This window comes from Elgaria multicarinata, chromosome 19 (assembly GCF_023053635.1).
Source record: "Elgaria multicarinata webbii isolate HBS135686 ecotype San Diego chromosome 19, rElgMul1.1.pri, whole genome shotgun sequence".
NCBI classification, from domain to species: Eukaryota; Metazoa; Chordata; class Lepidosauria; order Squamata; family Anguidae; genus Elgaria; species Elgaria multicarinata.
In genome coordinates, this window is record NC_086189.1 from 16855499 (window position 1) to 16875742 (window position 20244).

Genomic DNA, 20244 nt, shown 5'->3' on the forward strand with positions numbered 1-20244 from the left:
GAGGGCTGCCATCGAAAAGAGCATTGGTGCACATTTTCAAACCCCGGCGTGAAGACATGAAGTCACGGGGATGACATCAGGTCTCTTTCGTTCCCCTGACAGGTGCAAGTGCAACCTTCACGCCAACCAGTGCACCTTCAAAGAAGGGAGCCTGCAGTGCGAGTGTGAGCACAACACGACCGGGCAGGACTGTGGCAGGTGCAAGAAGAACTTCCGCAGCAAGTCGTGGCGGGCAGGATCCTACCTCCCTCGCCCTAATGGCTCTCCCAATGTGTGTAAGTAGCTGTACAACACAGATCTAATTTCACCCCCACCAACACCCCTGGAAGCGTGACTTCCATGTTGGAGATGCCACTGAGAACATAACCCCATTCCAGGCGACTTATGCCCAGGGTACTACCCTTTTGTGTGGTCCCTTGAGGCTTGCAAGGTAAGCTGATAGCAAGACCCAGGCAGGAAGAAAGTAGGGCCTTCGATGGCTCCAGGTGAGTCTTGCTGCTGCTAGGGCATGCTACCCCTTGAGTAATAGCAAAAATACGGCTTTTTTGCTGCTGTTCTGCCAAATTTCAGTGGCCCATTCAATGGTGCAGGGGTGGTGGGGGCTACAGAAAAGGCCAAGGGGGTGCCCCCCCCCGCTGCACATTCTCCTTAATGTGCACCACCCAGAACAGGGCACAGTACTTCAGAGGAGGTCTAACTAACGTGGAACTAATGCCACCTTGACCAACCTCTCACTTTCCACATGTGTAGGACTATAGTTCCTATCATCCCCAGGCAGCATGGCCTTTGGTGGCTACGGGGAGGGATGTACGGATTTTGTAAAATCCATTCCGTCTGCCTTTCTCAGATTATCAAGCTCCTTTCATTCACTCATCCACTCACTGATGGAATTGGTATTGCTGTTGGGTTTTTTACAATTTCCTGAACTGTTGATACGCACTTGCGCAAATTCAAATTTGCGTAAATTTGCCTTTGCGAAAATGAGCAAATCCCTGCAATGTGCAGATTTTTGACTAGGGGAAATGCCCATTTTTGAATGGTGTTTTTTTTTTTAAAAAAAAAACAACAGTATGTATTTTTCTATGACTAAATTTGCGTAAAGATCCAGAAAGTTTTTTCGTTTAAAAAGTCCGCAAGTCCGTGGAATCTGTGCGATTTGGGAAAGGCTGTGCTGCAGAATCCGCCGGCCGGATTTATAGAAGTCTGAATTCATTTGATTCCATTGCAGACTTCTCCAACGTCCATGGGTGATTGACACTGTAGTCCTAGAGATCTGGAGGTTGCCAGATTGGGGGAGGCTGAACTTATCTTGGGGGAGGCGACAGAAAGGCTGCCGACAGCCGTATCAAAGGAGGAGGCCGTCAGTAGGAACAGATACTACAATCAAACCATCTTTTCCCCCCTTAAATGTCATGGCGGAACAGCAACGGCTCTTCCACCGGCCTTTGAAGCGGAAGCAGCCATCAGCCGCGCTCTGTTCTACCCCCATTTTGGGTGATCAAAGCTGAGATCCGGGCTCCAAAGGCCATGACAGCAATGTTTTGTGTTTGCCAGGGGATGGGAGACGTGGGGCCCTTTGAAAGGGAACGGGTTGTCAGCTACCGCTGAGCGCTCGCAGCCCTTCAAAGGAGCCACGGAGAGCCCTCTCAGTGATGACAGGCATGCGGTTCGCGAGGTCTTCCTCTTCCCTTTACATCAAGCTCACTTCTCATCCTATCAAGGACCAGATGTCCTGGGCAGAGTTAGGATTTGCAACCCTGCTGGTGGGTGGGTGTCCATCGCCCGCACCATCAATATGAGACAGACTCGCTGAAAAGCTAGATGGGGCATCTGGCACTTTGAATGTGGCCTCAAAGAGGTAACAGTTAGACACCCTTGAGGTCAGGGGCAGCGTCAAGGGTAGGCCTGCAAGGACACAGGCCAAGAGCCTTCTCAGCAGCAGGGGCCCACTGGCAAGAGATCCCTGGAGTTGCTCCTCCTTTTCCCCATTGCAACCTGCTTGTTCACTGGCCTCTCCCTCTCGCTGAGACAACAGACGTGGTGAGAACTAGGAACAGCAGATGCCGTGTCCTCCTTGCTCCCTGGCTCTCTGTCTGTCAAGCAAGCAAGTGGGAGCCATGATGAGGAAGAGGAGAAGGAAGAGCAGCAGGTGACCATGGCAGTGGGAAGGCAGACTCATTGAGGGAGGGAGGGGATGGAGAGTTTCTTGCCCAAAGGCCCTCCAAAACCTGGAGTCAGGACTGCTTGGAGCTCCATGCCCATCGGGGTGAGGTGGGGGAACGGGAGGAAATTACCATTTTTGCTGGAGGACTCCTGCGCTCATTTCCAATAAAATAACAACAACAAAATGGCGGGTGCAATGTCCTCTTCCTCCCGGGACATCGCACGCCATGTGTAGACTGAGGGGGAGGATCTCGCGATCAGCATATCGCGAGATCCTCCCCCTCCACCCCCCTGGTCTAGACATGCCTTTGTCTCTTACCCTCAGTTCCTATTCTGTAAAATGGGAGTGGTTTTTTTTAAACTATAGCATGTTGCTGATGGGACAGTCCAGGCCTGATTTTCACCTCGAAAGTAGCGGTTTTATCAGGGGCACGGGAGGCTTGCGGCTCCAATTTCAGTGGGCCTGTGGTGGCATCCCGGGTTTTAGTCAGAACCAGCCAGAAGAACCAGCCAGAGTAGAATCACAGCCACACTGAAATCGGAGCCGCAAGCCTTAACAACCCCTGATCCTGTGTTATCTCAACAACTGGTAGCCACTTCCCCCCCTTCTGCTGCTACTTCAACGTCCACGTTCCCAGTGCTTCCTTCACATGATGTCAACCAACCAGACCTCACACAGAACCAGAATCAAAACACGTCTGGCTCTGTGCTGACATCATCCGGCGCCGAAGCCTATTGGAGGGGGAGAAATGCCTGGTGCCCGAGTCGCCTAGGGCGATCCTGCCCTATCAGGCATCACTCTAAAGCCCAAAGCATTTCTCGGCACTTTTGCAACGCTGCCCGACAAATCCTCGAAGGGTGCCTCAGCGCTGACGCAGCTTTTCAAAAACCTCTCTGCCGCCCCCTCCCCCTGCTCGCTGTTCAGCTGAGCTCCTGCAAACTTGGGTTTACCCAAGGTGTAACTTATTAATAATGTTATGCCAGAGCTGGTGGAAATATCTGACCCTGCTTGGACCGAGGGCAAGGGAAGGGAACGTTAATAAGTGTGGTCATCAGTTGGCTAAACCCCACAGGTCACTGTAGGTGACCTGGATGCAAAGCCCGCTCCTGTGCTTTCGCCCCGCGCAGGCTGTTTTCATCTCTGCCAGTCAGCCTGTGCACTTCTGAACAAAGCGTCCCGTTAATTAGCACCCCGGCCTCCTTCCCGTGTGCTGACCCGGTCCTTTTTCTCTTCTTCTTCCCTTCCAGGTGCGGCTCCAAATTTCGGCAGTAAGTAAAAAAAAAATGTAACTCGATAACGCTGAAATCTGACGTGTTCCCTGCATGTCCCCCACCACCACCACGCACGTCCCTGGCCGGGAGGGAAAAGAACGGGGCATTGTCTTCCCTCCGTTCTCGTCTTCCAGACCATGTGTGTTCCTCTAATTGCATCTCATTCCCCCCACCCTGTGTCAAAGAGCCATCATTGACTTCAGCAACCTCATTGTCTCTGTCGCTCTGGAGTGTTTTTCTCCTCCCCCCCCCCCCCCCCGGGGTTAGTTATAATGGCAGCAAGGAAGGAAATAAAGTGTTTCTCAAAAACACCAACGGGCCGTGAACTCTTCCTCCACCCTCCTGTCTCACAAGTAGTCCATTAAACTCTCGTAACTAGGAGAAATGGCTTTAGATTTTTACTCTGCAGGGTCTGGCTTCTGCCGCCTTCGTTAGACAGGAGTGTGCGCTTTTTATTTTATGTTTAAAGAAGAAGTATATGCACCCTATTGGGGCATTTCTGCTGAGTGCTTTTGTTTACCAGCTGTCAGATTAGGCGGCCCAGGACCGAGGTGCCCCAAGGATCTATTTTGGAAGCTCTTAATCAGCCTCTGAGTCAAATTGTGTGGGGGGGTGGGGGGGCAGCACAGGGTCCTACTACACTGCAATTCTAGGCACTTCTACTCAGATGTCAGTCCCATTGAGTTCAATGGGACTTTGTCCCTGATCAGCGGGTCCAGAATTGTAGCCAACACATTACCACCCATGCCCGTGAGGCTACGGGGAGAAGTAACGTTTAAAAATCATTTTGGAGTCTGCATGAATCAATGTGAAACAGTTCTCAGTGGCTCAGGCGGCTGAACTATTCCGTTGGAGCTGCACGCTGTTTTGCTGGTGATATTGTTCTGTTTGTGTTACTGATGCGGCTCATCGAGGTGGCGTTAATTTGGCCCCCGTGGTTATAAAACCAGCAGCGGCTTGGATAACGAGGATAATCATTAATGGATGTGGCACGCTGCAGAGCAATGAAAGAAGACCGGTCCCCGTTTGCAGCCTAAATGTTGGCATTGGCGAAGGCCATAAAGGGAAGAGTGGAAAAAAGAAAACGCGTAGTCTTGCATTGTAGGATGCAAAGCAAACAATTCTGTCTTTGGAGAAAGGGCAGAGCAAAGATGGATGGCTTGATGACTAGGTTGACAGGAACATGGTCAACTTCTCTCTCCCCCCCCCCCAAATTTTCTAAGGAGTTCAGAAGTATAGAGCCACCTTCCCCAACCTGTGCGCTCCAGATTTTGTGGACTTCAACTCCCATCAGCCACAGCCACAAAAGGCCAAGAATCCTGGGAGTTATACTGTAAAACAGCTGGGGGCCCCAGGCTTGGAAAGGTTCTGTTTAAGATTAGAGAAGCATGAAATGTGGAATTCGTTGTTTCTGCGTTTCGCAGAGTTCCAGGAAGCTTTTGTTCCATTCGTTGATGGCATCGAATTTTTAAGAACCAGAGTATTATCCCACTGATGCAAAATCCGCTGCCAAATCTGCCGGTCGGATTTATAGAAATGTGAACTTGTTTGAATCGACTGTGGAGTTCTTCAACATCCCTGGTTAAGATATCTCTCTGCCCCTGAGGGTGTTGAACGCAGCGGCTGACATCTTCTAGAACTTCCTTGTCTTCTATGGAGGCAGAAAAAGCTTGCGGGACCCGAGACACGCCTAGGGTATTTTGTAGATAGGCGGAGTATAAATTGAATAAATAATAATAGTAAAATGAAAAAGTGAGGAGCAGGGGAGGGGGGAGGCCACCTGGGTGAATGCCTTGCCTTGCGTCCACCCACTTGAGCCATCTATGTGATATTTGGCCGTACCGATGGTAAAATGCATTTATTGACCCTGCAAGGCAGCTTTATGAGTTTATAGGTAACCGGCCCTGTGTGTTCTACAAAAATAAAGGCAGGAAGGCTGAATATAGGTTTTATACCACTTCTCGTTGCCCTGACTCCCCGCAGAAAGGGGGAATCTGAGCCATTAAAGTTTGGTTGTACGCAGAGAATTCCAACCCTCCCTTTGCACAGAATTGAAACGGGGAATCGCCATTCTTTCCGTTTGAGTCTGTAGTGGTGATTTGCGCTGCCAGACATCCGTCCCCAACCTAGCACTGTCTATATGTGTTGGATTCCAACCCCTATGGTCCCCAGCCACCATGGCCAGTGGACAGAGTGGCTGGGGGTAATGGGAGTTATTTGACATTGGGCCTGGGAACGGCTACTCTGAGCTATGGCACGATTAGCCCCAGTGTTTGGGGAGAAGTATACTTTGGTTTCTTTCTTTCTCCCCCGCCCCACATCCCTGCTTTTATTTCTCTTCTGTTAGCCAACGAGCGACCAAAGCGAATTACTACTGCCAAACCTACCGCCAATACAACTCCCAAAACCACTACTACTACTACTACTATCGGTACCACTACTACTGCCAGCACCACCACCACTACCAGCACCACTACCACTACCACCACTACTACCACTGCTGTTCCTACCACCACTACCACCACCGTCATCCCAACCATGCCCACCGCCACCACCACCACTACCACCACCCCACCCATTACGACTCAGGAGCCAGGTGGGTGCCTAGCTGTAGTCCGCAAGGCACGATCCTGCCCCACTCCACCCCGTCCCTTTACTTGCTCAGCTAGAACCATTAGAGCTGGTTGTGCGGACGGAACTCCCCCTCCCCTCTCTCCCCTCCCCTGCCCAACAGCTTTGTTTCCTGCTGCGGTGCACTAAGTAGCAATGCTGATCTCGTAGATGGAGGATTTCAGCCCAGCCCGCTTTGCCTCTCCGCCCATCTTGTAGGTGTGGATCGGGGACATGGATAAAAATCACACCGCACGTCGGCTCAGGACTTTCCATTTGTCAGCAGAACAAGCTGTTTCGTTTTCAGGCCTAATTAATGCAGAGAAGGATAACGGCAGGACAGCGCGCATTAATAACTCGCAGCCATTTTCCCTGCCTGCAAGCACCTGCAGCATCTTCTTTGGGGTGGGGGGTGTCTCCCTAAGACAGGGTGCAGTGGCACTTCAAGTCCAAGGAATGTCAGAGAAGGTCTTGAACACAACGAGGCTTACTTCTGAGGAGACATGTATGGGATGGCCCCGTTCACAAATAAGTGCCTCGGAAATGAATCTGAAAAAGTGATAATGACAACGTCCGAAGTGCGTCACACGTGCATTACCTAGTTGTAATCCTTACAACAACCTTATAAGGTAGATCAGTATTATTATTTCCTCCTGTATCCACATAGAGGGCATGGGGACTGAGGCTAAGAGAGAGGCTCGCCTAAGACCACTGAACGAGTTCATGGAGGTGGCCAGAACTGAATTGGGGATTTCGTGATATATATCTGTGTCACTGCGCTAGAGAGGTTCTCACCAGTAATGGTGCACGACACGTGCGTCTTTCAAAAGCAGCTTGCTTATGACTCCAGGGGTAAAAAACCCAACGTGTCCTATTCAGAGTAGACCCACTGAATTGAGTTGTGACTGAAACCCTGAGCGGATTCACCACACCACTGACCTCAGCGCCACCAGGCTCCATTGCTATGCGGTGCTGTTTTTTTTGAGGGGGGGGGATGTAGATTAATACAGCTGTCTGTATTTTGGTCTCTCTTTGGGGTGTGGCTTCGAGTCTGTCGCGATCAGGATCTCGAATTCGAAAGATACGACTATGCCACTGGTTATGGATGCGTGGGTTCCATGCTCGGGGTGGGGGCCCGGTAATGCACGGCTCGTGATTTTTATCCATGTTGGCGGCTTATCCGTAAAGACAAAAGCGACATTGTGCGCTGCTCAAAGCCTTCTTGACCGTCTGTGTGCTTAGCCCCCGTGTCTTCCGGCAGAGATAGTGAAATCGCTTGCCATGGGTGTTGCAGCTCAAAGCTTGAATTTCGGTTAGATAGCCCAAGCGAAACCTGGTCTTCTATTACCCCTTCTCCTGTCTGAGACTGAACATTTTCTAGGCAGGATCCGTGTCTGTCTCTCCCCTCTCCCTATAACTAACCATTGGACAGGGTTTGAGTACACAACACGTGAGCCCAGTTACATTATGGCTTAGTGGGAAATCCATCAATTAAAGAACATTTTGCTTCTGATATCAGTCTTTTAACCTTTGAATCAACGGATTCAATCCAAATAAATGCACCTACTCTCCAAACCTTGGTACAGCTACATATTTTTTTTTTTACAGATGTGGAGAAATGTGACTTAATTTAGGAAGTTAATAAACTGTGGGTTAGAGCCAAACTTGGTCATACTAAGAGTAGACCCATTGAAATTAATGGAGCCTGTTAGTCAAGACAAATGTCTGTCCTATTGATTTCAATGGGTTTACGCCAGGTAACCCTGGGGCTGCAATCCTGTGCACGTTCCCTTGGAAGTAAGTCTGACGGAGCCCCGTGGGACCTACTCCAAGTAAGTATGTATAGGATTGGGCTGAAATCTACCACTCGGCGGTCATGATCCAAGCCATATTAAGATCTTCTAACTAAGCCCCATTAGACAGATTTCATTGTTGAGCTGACATGGCTTAAAAGGTGCATTGCGCTTGTCTGGATCTTGCTGTTTTCAGAAAGAAAGGCTGTGTGTTGGCCAACACCTTTTTTTAAAGGTACCAAATGAAAATGTTACTAAAAAAACAGGAGCAAACTTTGGAACTCCTCATTGGGCTGGATGGTACAAAAAAAGCAGGGTGCAGAAGACAGCAAAAGAGTACAAAAATGAGGAGGAAACATTTTAAACAATAGAGCTTTCCCTCTTTCCTATCCCATAGCACACCAGGAATAGAATAGCCCTAACAAGATAAAAATGGACGTTAACTCTGAACCCTTCTAATGTCATCGGAACCGTATTTGGCCCTCACGAATTAATCAACTGAAGCTCGAGTTGATTAATCTACAGGTTCAGCTGATTACAGATTCATGACAAGAATTGGCATGGAGGCTTGATGCAAATTGGGTTTTAAGTCACCCCATGATTTTTGTAGGGTAGTTTTTTTTGTCCTAGGAGGGGGTTTCCAGATTCTTTTGAGGACCTCTGTGCTTCCTTTTACTTCCTTGCTTTTAATGCCTGTACTTGTGTGATTCTTTTCTACCCTCCGAGCAGCCACTGTCGGGCAGCCTGCTGATCTACTCACGTCTGTGTCTGTCCAAGAAACACAGACAAGAACAGGTATTTTACAGCCAGATGGATGCTCCATACTTTCTCAGCTTGTCCCTGCTTAGGCTTTCTGATGTCTTCTGGTTTATAAAGCAAACATCTCTTCTGATGCTGCCAGTTTCTGTGATGGGACAATGGTAAAAGAGGCGATCACCATTTTTCTATGACAGGCTCTCCTAGCATGGTACCCCGTCAATGTGTTGGACTACAAATCTGCTAATCCTCAGCCCACATGGGCAATCATCTGGGATTCTGGGGATTGTAATGCAATACACATCTGTAGGGCACTAGATTGGGGGAAGCCTGATCCATTCTCCCCCCACCCCAGAACTGCTTTTCAGCTTTGAATGGAAGAGAGACCAACATCTCCCTCCCTCATGGGTGAAAAGCTGTAGGGCTGTGCAGGGACCCCTGATCCACTTCGGAGGCTGCTTCGGAGCTTCCGAATCGGCCCCGATCTTCTTCAGCCCGCTTCGGGCTAGTTGAGATGTTGTGGGTTCCTAAGCCTGGTTGAAAGAAAAAAGAATCCCAAGAAGGAAGAGCTGCAGGTGGGGTGGGAGGCATTTGAAGCTGACCATCAACTGCAGACTGAGTTGTCGGCACGCTGCTCACCTGGTCACGGTTTTCCCTGCTATGGTGTGAGAGGTCTATTCATTGAAAGGATAGTAGGCTGAATTATGATGCGATCGGGGCAACTACATTTATTTAGTTATACCTACCCCATTTGTATCTAAAACAGGGTGCGGGTCTCCTTTTTCCATAGAATCAAAGGATCATAGAATAGTAGAGTTAGAAGGGGCCTACTGTATAAGGCCATTGAATCCAACTCCCTGCTCAATGCAGGAATCCACATTCAAGCATCCCTGCCAGATGGCTGTCCATTTGCCTCTTGAAGACCTCTAGGATGGGAGAGCCCACCACCTCCCTAGGTCATGGGTTCCATTGTTGTACTGCCCTAACAGACATTTTTCCTGATGTCCAGCCGAAATCTGGCTTCCTGTCACTTGACCCCATTATTCCATGTCCTGCACTCTGGGATGATCAAGAAGAGATCCTGGTTCTTCTCTATGTGACAACCTTCCAAGACATGCTCTCATGTCTCCCCTCAGTTCTCTTCTCCAGGCTAAACATGCCCAGTTCTTTCAGCTTCTCCTCACAGGGCTTTGTTTCCAGACCCCTGATCATCCTCGTTGCCCTCCTCTGAACCCCCTCCAGCTTGTCTGCATCCTTCTGGATGTGGACACTGTTCTCAAGATGAGGCCTAACCAGTGTGCCGAATAGAGTGGACCCAGTACTTCAGTACATATAGAGGGCACATGGAGAAGAGGCAAACTTCTGGCTTACGTCCTTGTGTTCTGCCACCTCGAGCCAAGGGATGCTGAACCTCACACCTGCAGGCCAAATCTGGCCCTCTGAGATTCCCCACATGGCCAAAGCTGGGTTCCTCCCAGCTTTGACCTGGCAGCTGATCATTGGGTAGTTTGCCAGCCTTGTTGCAATTCCATTCTAAACGGTTGAAACCCCACCTTTAAGACTTAATTACTGGTAGTGAGAGCTTTTGCCTAAAAGTGCTGGTATTCTTCATATTTGTGGAACTTTTGCCTTAGGCCCCGCCCACCACTGCAATGCAGCCCACGAGCGTTTCTCCGAAATAGCATTTGGACCCCGGGCTGAAAGAGATTTGACACGTACACACCCGGTTTAAATTCGGGCTGTCAGAATTTTGCGAAATCCATTCCGTCTGTGTTTCGTGAATTGTCTTTCCTTCCATTGTCCGCTTACGGATGGCCTCGGAAAAAGCCGGAACGCTGCAAAATCCGCAGGTCAGATTCGGAGAAGCCTGAACTCATTTGAATCTGTTGCAGATCTTTTTCGTTGTCTCTAATTCAAATAGAAATGAAATACCGCTCTCTCTGTTGGGGAAGGAAGTGACCGGATGGGCTGTGTGCCTTTTGCTCACTGTCTGGGTGCTGCCAAGTCTCTTTCAATGGGACTTGGATAGCCCTGCAAAAGAGGACTGCTTCATGTAAATTAGGAGACATGGCCACGGTAGGACACTTCTAGTCTTGACATCTGGTCCTGTCTCAAACTCCGCTTCTGGGGGTGGGGGAGGACATATCCAGAGCCATTCCCTCCTGCTCAACGGATTGCAATGTAAAACCATCCACGAATGTCACCGAGATCCAAGGCGAAACAGTTTGGGATAAAGTGAATTACTAATGGCCCCTGTTCTGCCAGTTGAGGTGTGTGTGAATGACTAAAAAGCAAAATGCCTCCGGGGCAGCTTTTTATTGTGACTCTAATTAAGCCCTTGCCAATTTGCATGGAGCCCAGCTCCGTGTTCTAGTTTAATGCCCTATTAATATCAATTGGCAACTGTCTCCCGGTTCAACGGGACGCTGCCTGTTATCCACCTTTTAAAGTGTGCCTTGGAAAAAGGAAAAAAAAATGTCTATCCTTCTAAATTGTTTATGAGCGGCTGGAAAATGACATTTCTATCATTTAAGAGTTCTCTCCCCTGCCAACCTGTATCACTCATTAGGCTGCTCAAATTGAGGCTTTGCGCGGTTAGTATGCAAAAATAGTCAGCAAAATGGGTGAACGTAGGAAGCGGCCTTATACTGAACAGATCCACGCAACGCAACAACCCACACTCAACCCATACTCTAGTTAAATGTGGGTTGTTGTTGAATCATGGGCTGCTGTGTTGTGTGAACCCAGCTGCACTAACAGACCATGGTTTGTTAACCACGAACTGTCCACAGTTCACAATCCAACAACAAACCATGGGTTCTCTTCATGGTTTGTTTGAGGTTAACAACCCATGGTTTGTTTGTGGTTAACAAACCATGGTTTGTTAGCACAGCTGGGTTCATATAGCACTGCAAACCACGATTCAACAACAACCCACACTCAGCGTGGAGTTGTAGGAACCCAGCGAGTCTGACCCTTGGTCCATCTAGCCTAGTACTGTTGACACTGACTGGCAACAGCTCTGTAGAGTTTTGGACACAACTCTTTTTGAGCCCTACCTGGATTGAACCTAGGACCTTCTGTATGTGAAACTGGTGCTATGCCATTGAGTGACAGCTTCTCCCCATGTGAGTGTGGGAGAAGAGGTCACTGCAAAGCCAGTGAGGATGTTACAGTGTAGATTGTTTATTTGTGACCAGATCCAAAGCTCTCTATGAGACTTAGGATCATAGATTTGGAGGGGACTGTGAAACCCATCTAGTTCAGCCCCCACAAAATCTAGGTCTCTAGATGGCTGTCCAATCTCTGCTTGAAGAGTTCCCGTGTTCTCTGCGCATGAAATGGTCATCAATAGGTTTTGTTTACACAGTGAGACAAATGTTGGGTTAGGAAAGGACTCCCCAATCTCTTTGGGGTCATTGGCCCACGTCCGGCATTCTGAGAGAGTCCCGTGGGCACTCTCACAAAATGGCTGCCAGGGGCCGGGACTTTGCCATTCACAAAATGGCTGCCCTGGTCAGTCATAAAACACTCCTTTCCCAGAAGGCAAAGCGGCGCGACTGAAAGAAAAATAACTAGCCCAGGAACCTCAGCAAACAGGGCGGAAGCAGGGGCAGAGCTCCGGAACGCAAAACTACTCTTTGGATCCTTCTGGGTTCTGTTTAGTTCAATGGCATGGAAACAGTATCTAGGTCAGAAGAAGAAAATAACAAGGTTCTGCTGTATTTCTCCCCCCTCCAATCCTTTCATGGACCAGAACCCAAGAGTACCATCACCTCTGTCTGAAAGGGGATTTGGGGTACCAAGGGAGGTTAGGCAAATCTAGGTGGCACCATGGCAAAGGAAGTAAAGCGTGGATCTTTTCGCCACCGAAAGCACCTGGGACTGTAGATCTCTGGAACCCGCTGTAAGACAGAGTACAGGCCCTGACTTTACGGTGCGCGACCAAACTCCCTCGCATAATCTGACTTTTGTGTTGCTTTTGCAAGAAGCTACCAGCTCTTCCGGTGTGGCCCCGTTGCAAGCCAGCTCCGATCCACCCAAGACGGACGCTGGAACTGAAGGTAGGAGAGAAACCCGCCGAGGAGAAACCCTTAGATGGCGAGCGATTAGCGTAGCCCTTAGAGGCTGCTTTAGCTGCTCCTTGTAGCACATCCGCTTCGGCTTCGGCTTCCACGCGTCGCTCTCGTTTCCCCCGGCTGAGTCCCGAGGGGACAGCGTTTATGCTTTTGTCTGATTTCAACTCTGTGCCCTACACACTGCTGGCGTGATCTGGCGAGACGCGATGGAGCCCCCGGGGTTTCGCCAGAGACATCAAAGCGGACGATGATAAATGGGGGAGAGAGATTGTTCCTGGCCCACCGCTGGGGCGACTTGAGAGGATCATGGAAACCACGTGGTTCCCCCGAGAGCTTGTATGATGCTTTTACAAAGAGAAGCTGGTGTGATATGTAGATTAGGAGTTGTTTAGAGCGTAGGCCAATTCCCTTTGTGACGGCCAGCCTGTGTTTTCCTCCCTGCTTCACCTATAAGGGCGTGATCGACGCATGTTGTATGTGATCCAAATGGACCTTAAAAGCTGCGATGGAGATTTGCTTTTCTTTGTTTATTAAAGTGTCCTCTCCTCCCAGTGCCCCCACCTTCCAGGTTCGTGTTCTGATCCAAACGCGTTCCGTTCTGGATAATGATCAGCGTTATCCGAGCGCAAGTGGGACTTGGCGCACCACTTATTTATTGATTTAACAAATCACTTCCGTGAAAGGCATTGTGAGCTGAGACAGCCCCTAAAGCAGCCAAATTTCTTGGGACATCCCTGCCCTGTTAAGAATTCCGTCTGGGGGATTGTGGGAGTCATACTTGGGAGTTTCTCCCTTGCATCCAGGATGTGTCCTGGAGGAGGAGAAGGCTAACCATGGCTACTAGTCCTGATGGCTCTGTGCTACCTCCAATATCAGAGGCAGTAAGTCTATATACACCAGTTGCTGGGGAACATGGGTGGGAGGGTGCTGTTGCACCATGTCCTGCTTGTGGGTCCCTGGTCAACAGCTGCTTGGCCACTGTACGAACAGAATGCTGGACTAGATGGACCCTCAGTCTGATCCAGCAGGGCTCTTCGTATGTACTTATGCTCAATGTTGTACACCTGGGCGCACATGCGCAGGAATCCCCTGCACTATTGAAATACATGCGTGTCACAGAGAGGGAACAAGAGTGATTTTGATGAAGAGGGGTGAGAAAAAGAGGGTGATTTCTTTTAACGTTTGACCCATCCCGGTCAAGTTTGGCTTTGGCTTCTGGTAGTCTCCAAGATCTTCTGTGAGAAGCCAAAACACTGCCTTAAAATTGACATTTTTTCCCTAACCGCTGCAACGCCAAGCTGCTTGGAGCTCGTCTGTGGTGAAGCCCAAGCCTGTGCCAAAAGAACCACCTGAGAACATCCGAGGTAAGGGAAGAGATTTCTAGCCCGTCTCAAGAAGGCCCGTTGCTGAGAAACATGAAACATTCTAATTGCATCCACGTCCTGCCTGAGGGTTTCTCATTGCTGTATCTGGTTTGCCACTGTGGAGATGAAAGGCTGGACAAGATAGTCCTTCGGTCAGATCCAGCACGGCTCTTGTGTTCTTATGAGGGTATCGGACACCTGGGTGCTTTATTCGTGGCTTGTTCCGAACCGTTTCAAATGGACCATGGGATTTATTTATTCGTTATTTATTTGAAGTCTTTACAGGCAACCTTTAAGGGGCAAAACCTCTTCCCATGTGAAACCACTCAAAATTCAGCACGCAGCCGTCCCACCAATGCCTTGAGACAAATCTATGAAGCAACCGCCTTTGAAGCACAGAGTTCTGGGTGCCTCACCTCAAAACAGATCTGGCAGAGCTGCAAAAGGGCAACTGAAAAGATCCAGGCATTGGAGCGACTCCCCTGTGAAGGAAGGTCACAATAGCTGGGATTGTTTAGCTTGGAGAAGAGGCGAGTGAAAGGGGGACAGGATAGAGGTGGACAAAATGATGCATGGTGTGGAGTGAGTAGAGAGGGAGACATTTTTTTCTCTCTCTTTTTCATAAGTTTAGGACCCGATGGGGTCCTCTCACGAAGCTAAATGGTGGGAGATTTCGGACAGATAAAAGCCAGGACTTTTTCACACATCGCATAACGAAGCTGTAGGGTTCATGGTCAAAAGCTGCCCGCCAACTTGGATAGGTTTAAAAGATTAGTCAAAAATTCACGGTGCGTAAGGCTATAAATGGCTTTTACACATGCCATTTAATAGCTCCAGGTGTTTTGCGTTTCAACTTCCTGAAGCCAACATAGTCAATGGTCAAGAATACTGGGAGTTGAAGTCAAAAAATCTTCTACCTGCCTGTGTGGCCTAATCTGCTTCCACACTAGCCGTTTGCTAGAATTTCCAACCTTTTTACCAAATGGTTGTAGTCCTGCTTTTTTCTGCATTGTCTTCCTGCATTTTCTCAGACTGGATTTGTGGTGAGCTGGAGGGTCATTAAAATACGATCGCATCAAGAGGCAAAGCACCTGAAGCTTTTAAGGACTACCATGCCTTTAATTAAAAGCTTCCTTTTATTGCTTCCTGATCAGCGTGGCTTGAATGATACGAGTTGGGAAATCATCTAATCCAATTTCTGCAAATATAGGAAAGGCACGCTACAGCGTCCCTGATAGGCGGCCCACCCAACCTCTGCTTAATAAGCTCTAAGGATAGAGAGTCCATCACTTTCCAAGGCAGATTGTTGCACAGCTGAACAGCTTGTAACATCAGGAAGTTCCTTCTAATGCTGGGTCGAAATCCCTTTTACCACTTGCTTGCTTGACAGGCACAAAGCCAGCGAGGAAGCAGCTCTTGCAATCTGCTGCTTTGCCTTCCCACCACTGTTGTTGTCTGGGTCAGAGCAAGAGGCAAGTGAACAAGCAGGTTGCGATGAAGAAGAGGAGGAGCAACTCCAGGGGAGTCTTGCCAGTGGGCCCCTGCTGGGGTGTGGGCCACCGGCAAGCGCCCGGCCACCCCTACCATTGACGCCAGCCTTGCTTGGAGCTAAGAGGAAGCCGGGAACATGGCCACAGTGCAGCTCAAACTCCGGATAAATGTGCTTTAATTAGAAGCGATTTCGCCCGGGGCTTCTGGGAACACACCCCTCCCACAGGCCAATCAGTGGGCGAGAGCAATTGGGCTAGTAGGCCACCCTGAGTTGACACAGTTAAACCTAATGAGTTGATCCTTTGATGCTTCAAAGCGCCTTTCTTCTCCTTGGCAGTTACGCGCTCACCAGATCAGGGTGCCAAAAGCTGCCCTTCTCCCAAGTTGTACAGCCTTGGCTGTCAACCTGCAAAGCTGGGGGACGGAGAGACAGACAGACAGACAGACAGACAGACAGACAGACAGACAGACAGACAGACATATTTTAAAAAGAAAGAAAGCATCACCAGCACAAAGCAGGTAGAGGTTAAGGACTGCTAGAAGTAACTTCATCAACCATTTCTCACACTACAAGTCTCTGAACATCTACACTGTGCTGACAAAAGCAAACGGCTTACAGACTTAAGTGGCCACGTGCCCCCTTTTACAGAGCACCGTTTTCTATTTTGAGATCTGCCAGAGGGCCACCTTCTCTGGGGAGACTGGTGACTCTGCTTTTCGGGGAGCTGGGAATCCATTCCAGGTTTTAGTCCGAACCAGCCAGGGCTCTAAAGGAGCTGCCCAAGGTGCTGAACCTGATCCCAAAAATAGGTCCATCACCTCTGAAAGCTCCTTTGGCATTCCAGCGGGTTCTGACTAAAACCTGGAACAGATTCACAGCCTCACCGAAATCGGAGCCTCCAGCCGCCACTGTCTCTTCTATTTCAAGGGCTGTCCTGTCCAGAAATAGAAGGGAGAGCAGTAGCCCTGAAATTGTCCATCAGCAATTGTCACCTGGACAGCAGACTGGACAGTTAAGCACACAGGTCACCTGGACACAGACTCCTCCACCATGTAATTGTATTTCTATTTAAATTATAAGAACTGTCCGACAAGACCTTTTTCAACAGCTCCAAATACACCTCAGGAAAATGTCAGGCTGTGTGCTGCGTGGCACCTTCATGCAGAAGAATTTCCCAATGGATTGTACCCCGGCCACCATTAACCCCGGCCGGGTTCCCTGCAGGGAGAATCGTCACCATTTGGATTTTCCATCCGAGACCGCCAAACGGCTCAAGACAGATCCCTTTTTCAAACGCTTCGAGGCTAGCGGGATCGAGCAAGGTGCTCCATTTTGGGGAGCTGCATTCACGAGTTGCCTGACATGACTAATTTTTGACCGTTGGGCACGACAGACTGACGCTCCTTCCAGCACCGTGGCAGGGGCGGTGGGGGGGGGAGTGTGGAGCTCACGTTTTATGCACTGTTAACATCCCAGCTTTGGGGCCGGCAGCAGGTGCCTGAGCAAAGGGCTGTCAAGCTGTGATCATCGGATGATCAAAAAGAACGCAGAGACAAGGATTGGCAGGGCTGGTTGCTATGACAACCCCCAGGTAGCTGGGCTGTCTTTCCCTCCCCTGCGGACCCAATGCACCTGGCTCAGAGGGCATTCGACTGCCCACCTGTTCCAGAGCGGTATGGTGCTGGGGGGATATCAAAACCAGCTCATGACGGCCTGCTGCTTTAATTTCCTCTGATCTGGGAGGCAGGTTGAAAAGAAGACAAGGGCCCCGGGCGGATGCATTCAGTGGCCAAAGGTAGATGTCGATGCACCTGGAAGACACGAGCCGTGATGGCTGATGGCTCTGCAGTTCCTGTGCAGCGTCAGATGAAGGGAGCAGGTGCCAAGATTTCACCCCCTTGGCTTGTCGGTTGGCTCAAGCCCTCTGAAGTCTTCAGAGGCCAGACCGAGAAAAAAACGGGACGGGATCCAGAGAGGTCAGGCTTGCGATGTTTTCAGCAGCACGAGCCACCTGGTAGGAATACCTTTCCAGGAAGTCGCCAGTGCTGTTTCAAACTGTTCCAGATCACATTCCGAGTCTGCTGTGCCTCAGGAAAGTCTCAAAGTGGCCCCTGATTTCAGTGAAGCTGTGAATCCATTCTGGGCTTTAGATCGAACCAGCCATAATGCTAGGTGCTGAACCCTAACCCCAAATAGTTTCACCCCAAGCTACCTCACAGGGTTGTTGCTGTGAGGATAAAATGGAGAGGAGGGTTATTGTGTACGCCACCTTGGGTTCCTTGGAAGAAAAAAGGCGGGATATAAATGCAATAAATAAATAAAGTGCACATTAGTTCATGTGAATTAGCACATGCGGAATAAAATTCCGGTCATGTGCATTGGCGCAAATCCACCCCCCCCAGTGTGTGCGTGGGGGGAACCCAGTCCATATGTCCGATCTTATTCTAATCCGTTTCACATTTCTCCGATGTCTTTACATCCTTGGAGAAAAGGTTTGCGTTACCTCGTGGGCGTCCGCCACCACTCCGAGCGTGTTAGCATCAAGCAAATCCGTGATGCGACGCACTCCAGTGGTGCTGAACATTGCGATGCAATTCTGCCTTGGCACCCATCTGCGCTCCGGCGGGGGGAGCCGGGGCACGGCTCTTCAGCAGCTTCCCTGGCCGGTGGCCCTGCCACTGATGGACCTCAGCAGGCCTCTTCTGGGCCTAATTGGCAGTAAAGGACGCTAAACATAATTGCCGCAGTAATTGGAAAGAGCGTTTCTGGGCGGTGCGCGTTTGCATGAGGTGACTGGAGGCAAACGAGGTCAGGGCGCGGAGAGAAGCGTGGGATTCGGCCCGTTTGTCTCTCCTCGCTCCCTGCATGGTCCGCAGTTTCCTCTTCTGCACAAAATGGAAAGGGTCACTGTTTAGGGTGACCCTGTCTCTTTCACAGCTGTACAGAAAAGAGGATTTCAGCAGGTGTCCTTTGTATGCATGCAGCACCTGGTGAAATTCCCTCTTCGTCACAACAGTTAAAGCTGCAGGAGCCCTGGTCCTCTTTTGTATCTGGTCACTCTGAGGGCAGGGCTCCTGCAACTTTAACTGTTGTGATGAAGAGGGAATTTCACCAGGTGCTGCATGCATACAAAGGACACCTGCTGAAATCCCCTTTTCTATACAACTGTGAAAGATACAGGAGCCCTGTCCTCCTTTCCATAGGGTCACCCTAGTTGGGATCTTTGGCCTTGCTGACTGGGCTCGATGGGAGCTGTATTCTGACGTCTCGAGGGCACCCTGTTGGGGAAAAGCCTGTTTCACCCAGCAAAGTGGAACAGTGTTGAGAAAACTCCTCTCTTGGTTGCAACCGCTCACTGCACAGATGCCCCTGCCACGCAGGGCCAATAACGCCCCCACCCCCCGTTCCTACTTAAACGTTGGCGTTGTTTTTCCCCGCTTGCTTTCTTCTCTCCGATGCAGCCCCTCCAAAGAGCAAACCGGCTCACGGTGCTGGCAAAAAACATGCCAAGAAACCAGGTAATTGCCGTGCCGTAGGTGTGACTGGTGCAACTAGTTAGCTTCGACGTCTAGTTTGCTTGCTAGCTCCGCTGCTTGTGGCTCTAGAGTCAGCTCAGCAAAGTGAACCGGTGCCCGAAGGTGATTTTTAGACTCTGGGCAAGCTCTCTGTCTTTAAACGGTCCTCTGCATTCCTTCCCTTACTGCCAGGTGTGGTGAGCTGGCTCTGCTCTGTCAGGGGGCCTTGTTGTCCTGCCGCACAAGCCCAGAGAGATTGAGGTCGGCAGCAGAAATGGGTTATGTTTCCTGACATCTGCTGCTCATCCTACCCACAGCTGTTGCCTGGGCCAGAGCGAGGGGGCAGGTGAACGAGCAAGTTGCCATGGTGAAGAGGAGGAGCATCTCCAGGGGGAGGTCTTGGCAGTGCGCTCCTGATGGGGTACGGGCCCTCGACAGGTGCCCAACCATGCTGACCTGTGACGCCTGCTTTGATTCTGGCGTTGACCCTGTTCAGAAGACACGCTAAGCCATGGTTAGGCTGTTCACCCTTTTGCAGCAAGTGGTTAGTGTGATTAAACCATGATTATGGAGCCACCATGGTTAGCAATGACTCACATAACACGCTGGGCCTGTTCAGATGACATACTAAACCATGGTTAGGCTGCTAACACTTTTGCAGCAAATGGTGAGTGAGCATGTTTAAACCGTGGTTATGGAGCCACCATGGTTAGCAACGGTCCACACGACACGCTAAGCCATAACGGTTAGCTCAAAATGCTTAACCACCATGGTTTACCGTCTCATCTGAACAGGGTCATTGCGTCTGCAGCGATGGCACTTTCAGACTCCAAATATCGAGAGAGGAGGCGAAGGAAGAAAACGCGCAAGCGGCAGGTAAGCAGTCAGTTCTGCTGCATTGGAACAGAATTTGGGCCGGACCAGTGTGGTGCTTGTGGCTTCGTTTGTGTAACGCTAAAGCCGCTTCCCTGTAGCATAGGGGCTTGCAGCCTCCTGTGTGTGAAGTGGAAAAGAAGGGGTTAAAAGCCGGGTGTCTTTTCGTCTTCCCAAGCTCCTCCCAGGCTCTCCAAACTCATCCGACTCAAATCCGGCTCCTTTCCGCTGGCAGCTACATTCAAAGGTAAGAGGAGGCTGCGAGAAACTGGAATGGAGGGGACAGACCCCCCTCTCTGGGGGCTACAGGGATGCACCAGGGCAGGG

General features: G+C 50.0%; 1 protein-coding gene across 1 annotated transcript in view; it reads left to right on the top strand.

Annotated features, from left to right (window-relative positions):
- NTNG2 (netrin G2) overlaps positions 1-20244 on the top strand; it is an 80460-nt gene that overhangs the window by 53902 nt on the left and 6314 nt on the right. Inside the window, exons 3-4 of the mRNA XM_063145003.1 lie at positions 103-275; positions 3412-3432. Coding sequence (XP_063001073.1) covers positions 103-275; positions 3412-3432 — 194 coding nt within the window. The remainder of the gene's footprint in view (positions 1-102; positions 276-3411; positions 3433-20244) is intronic.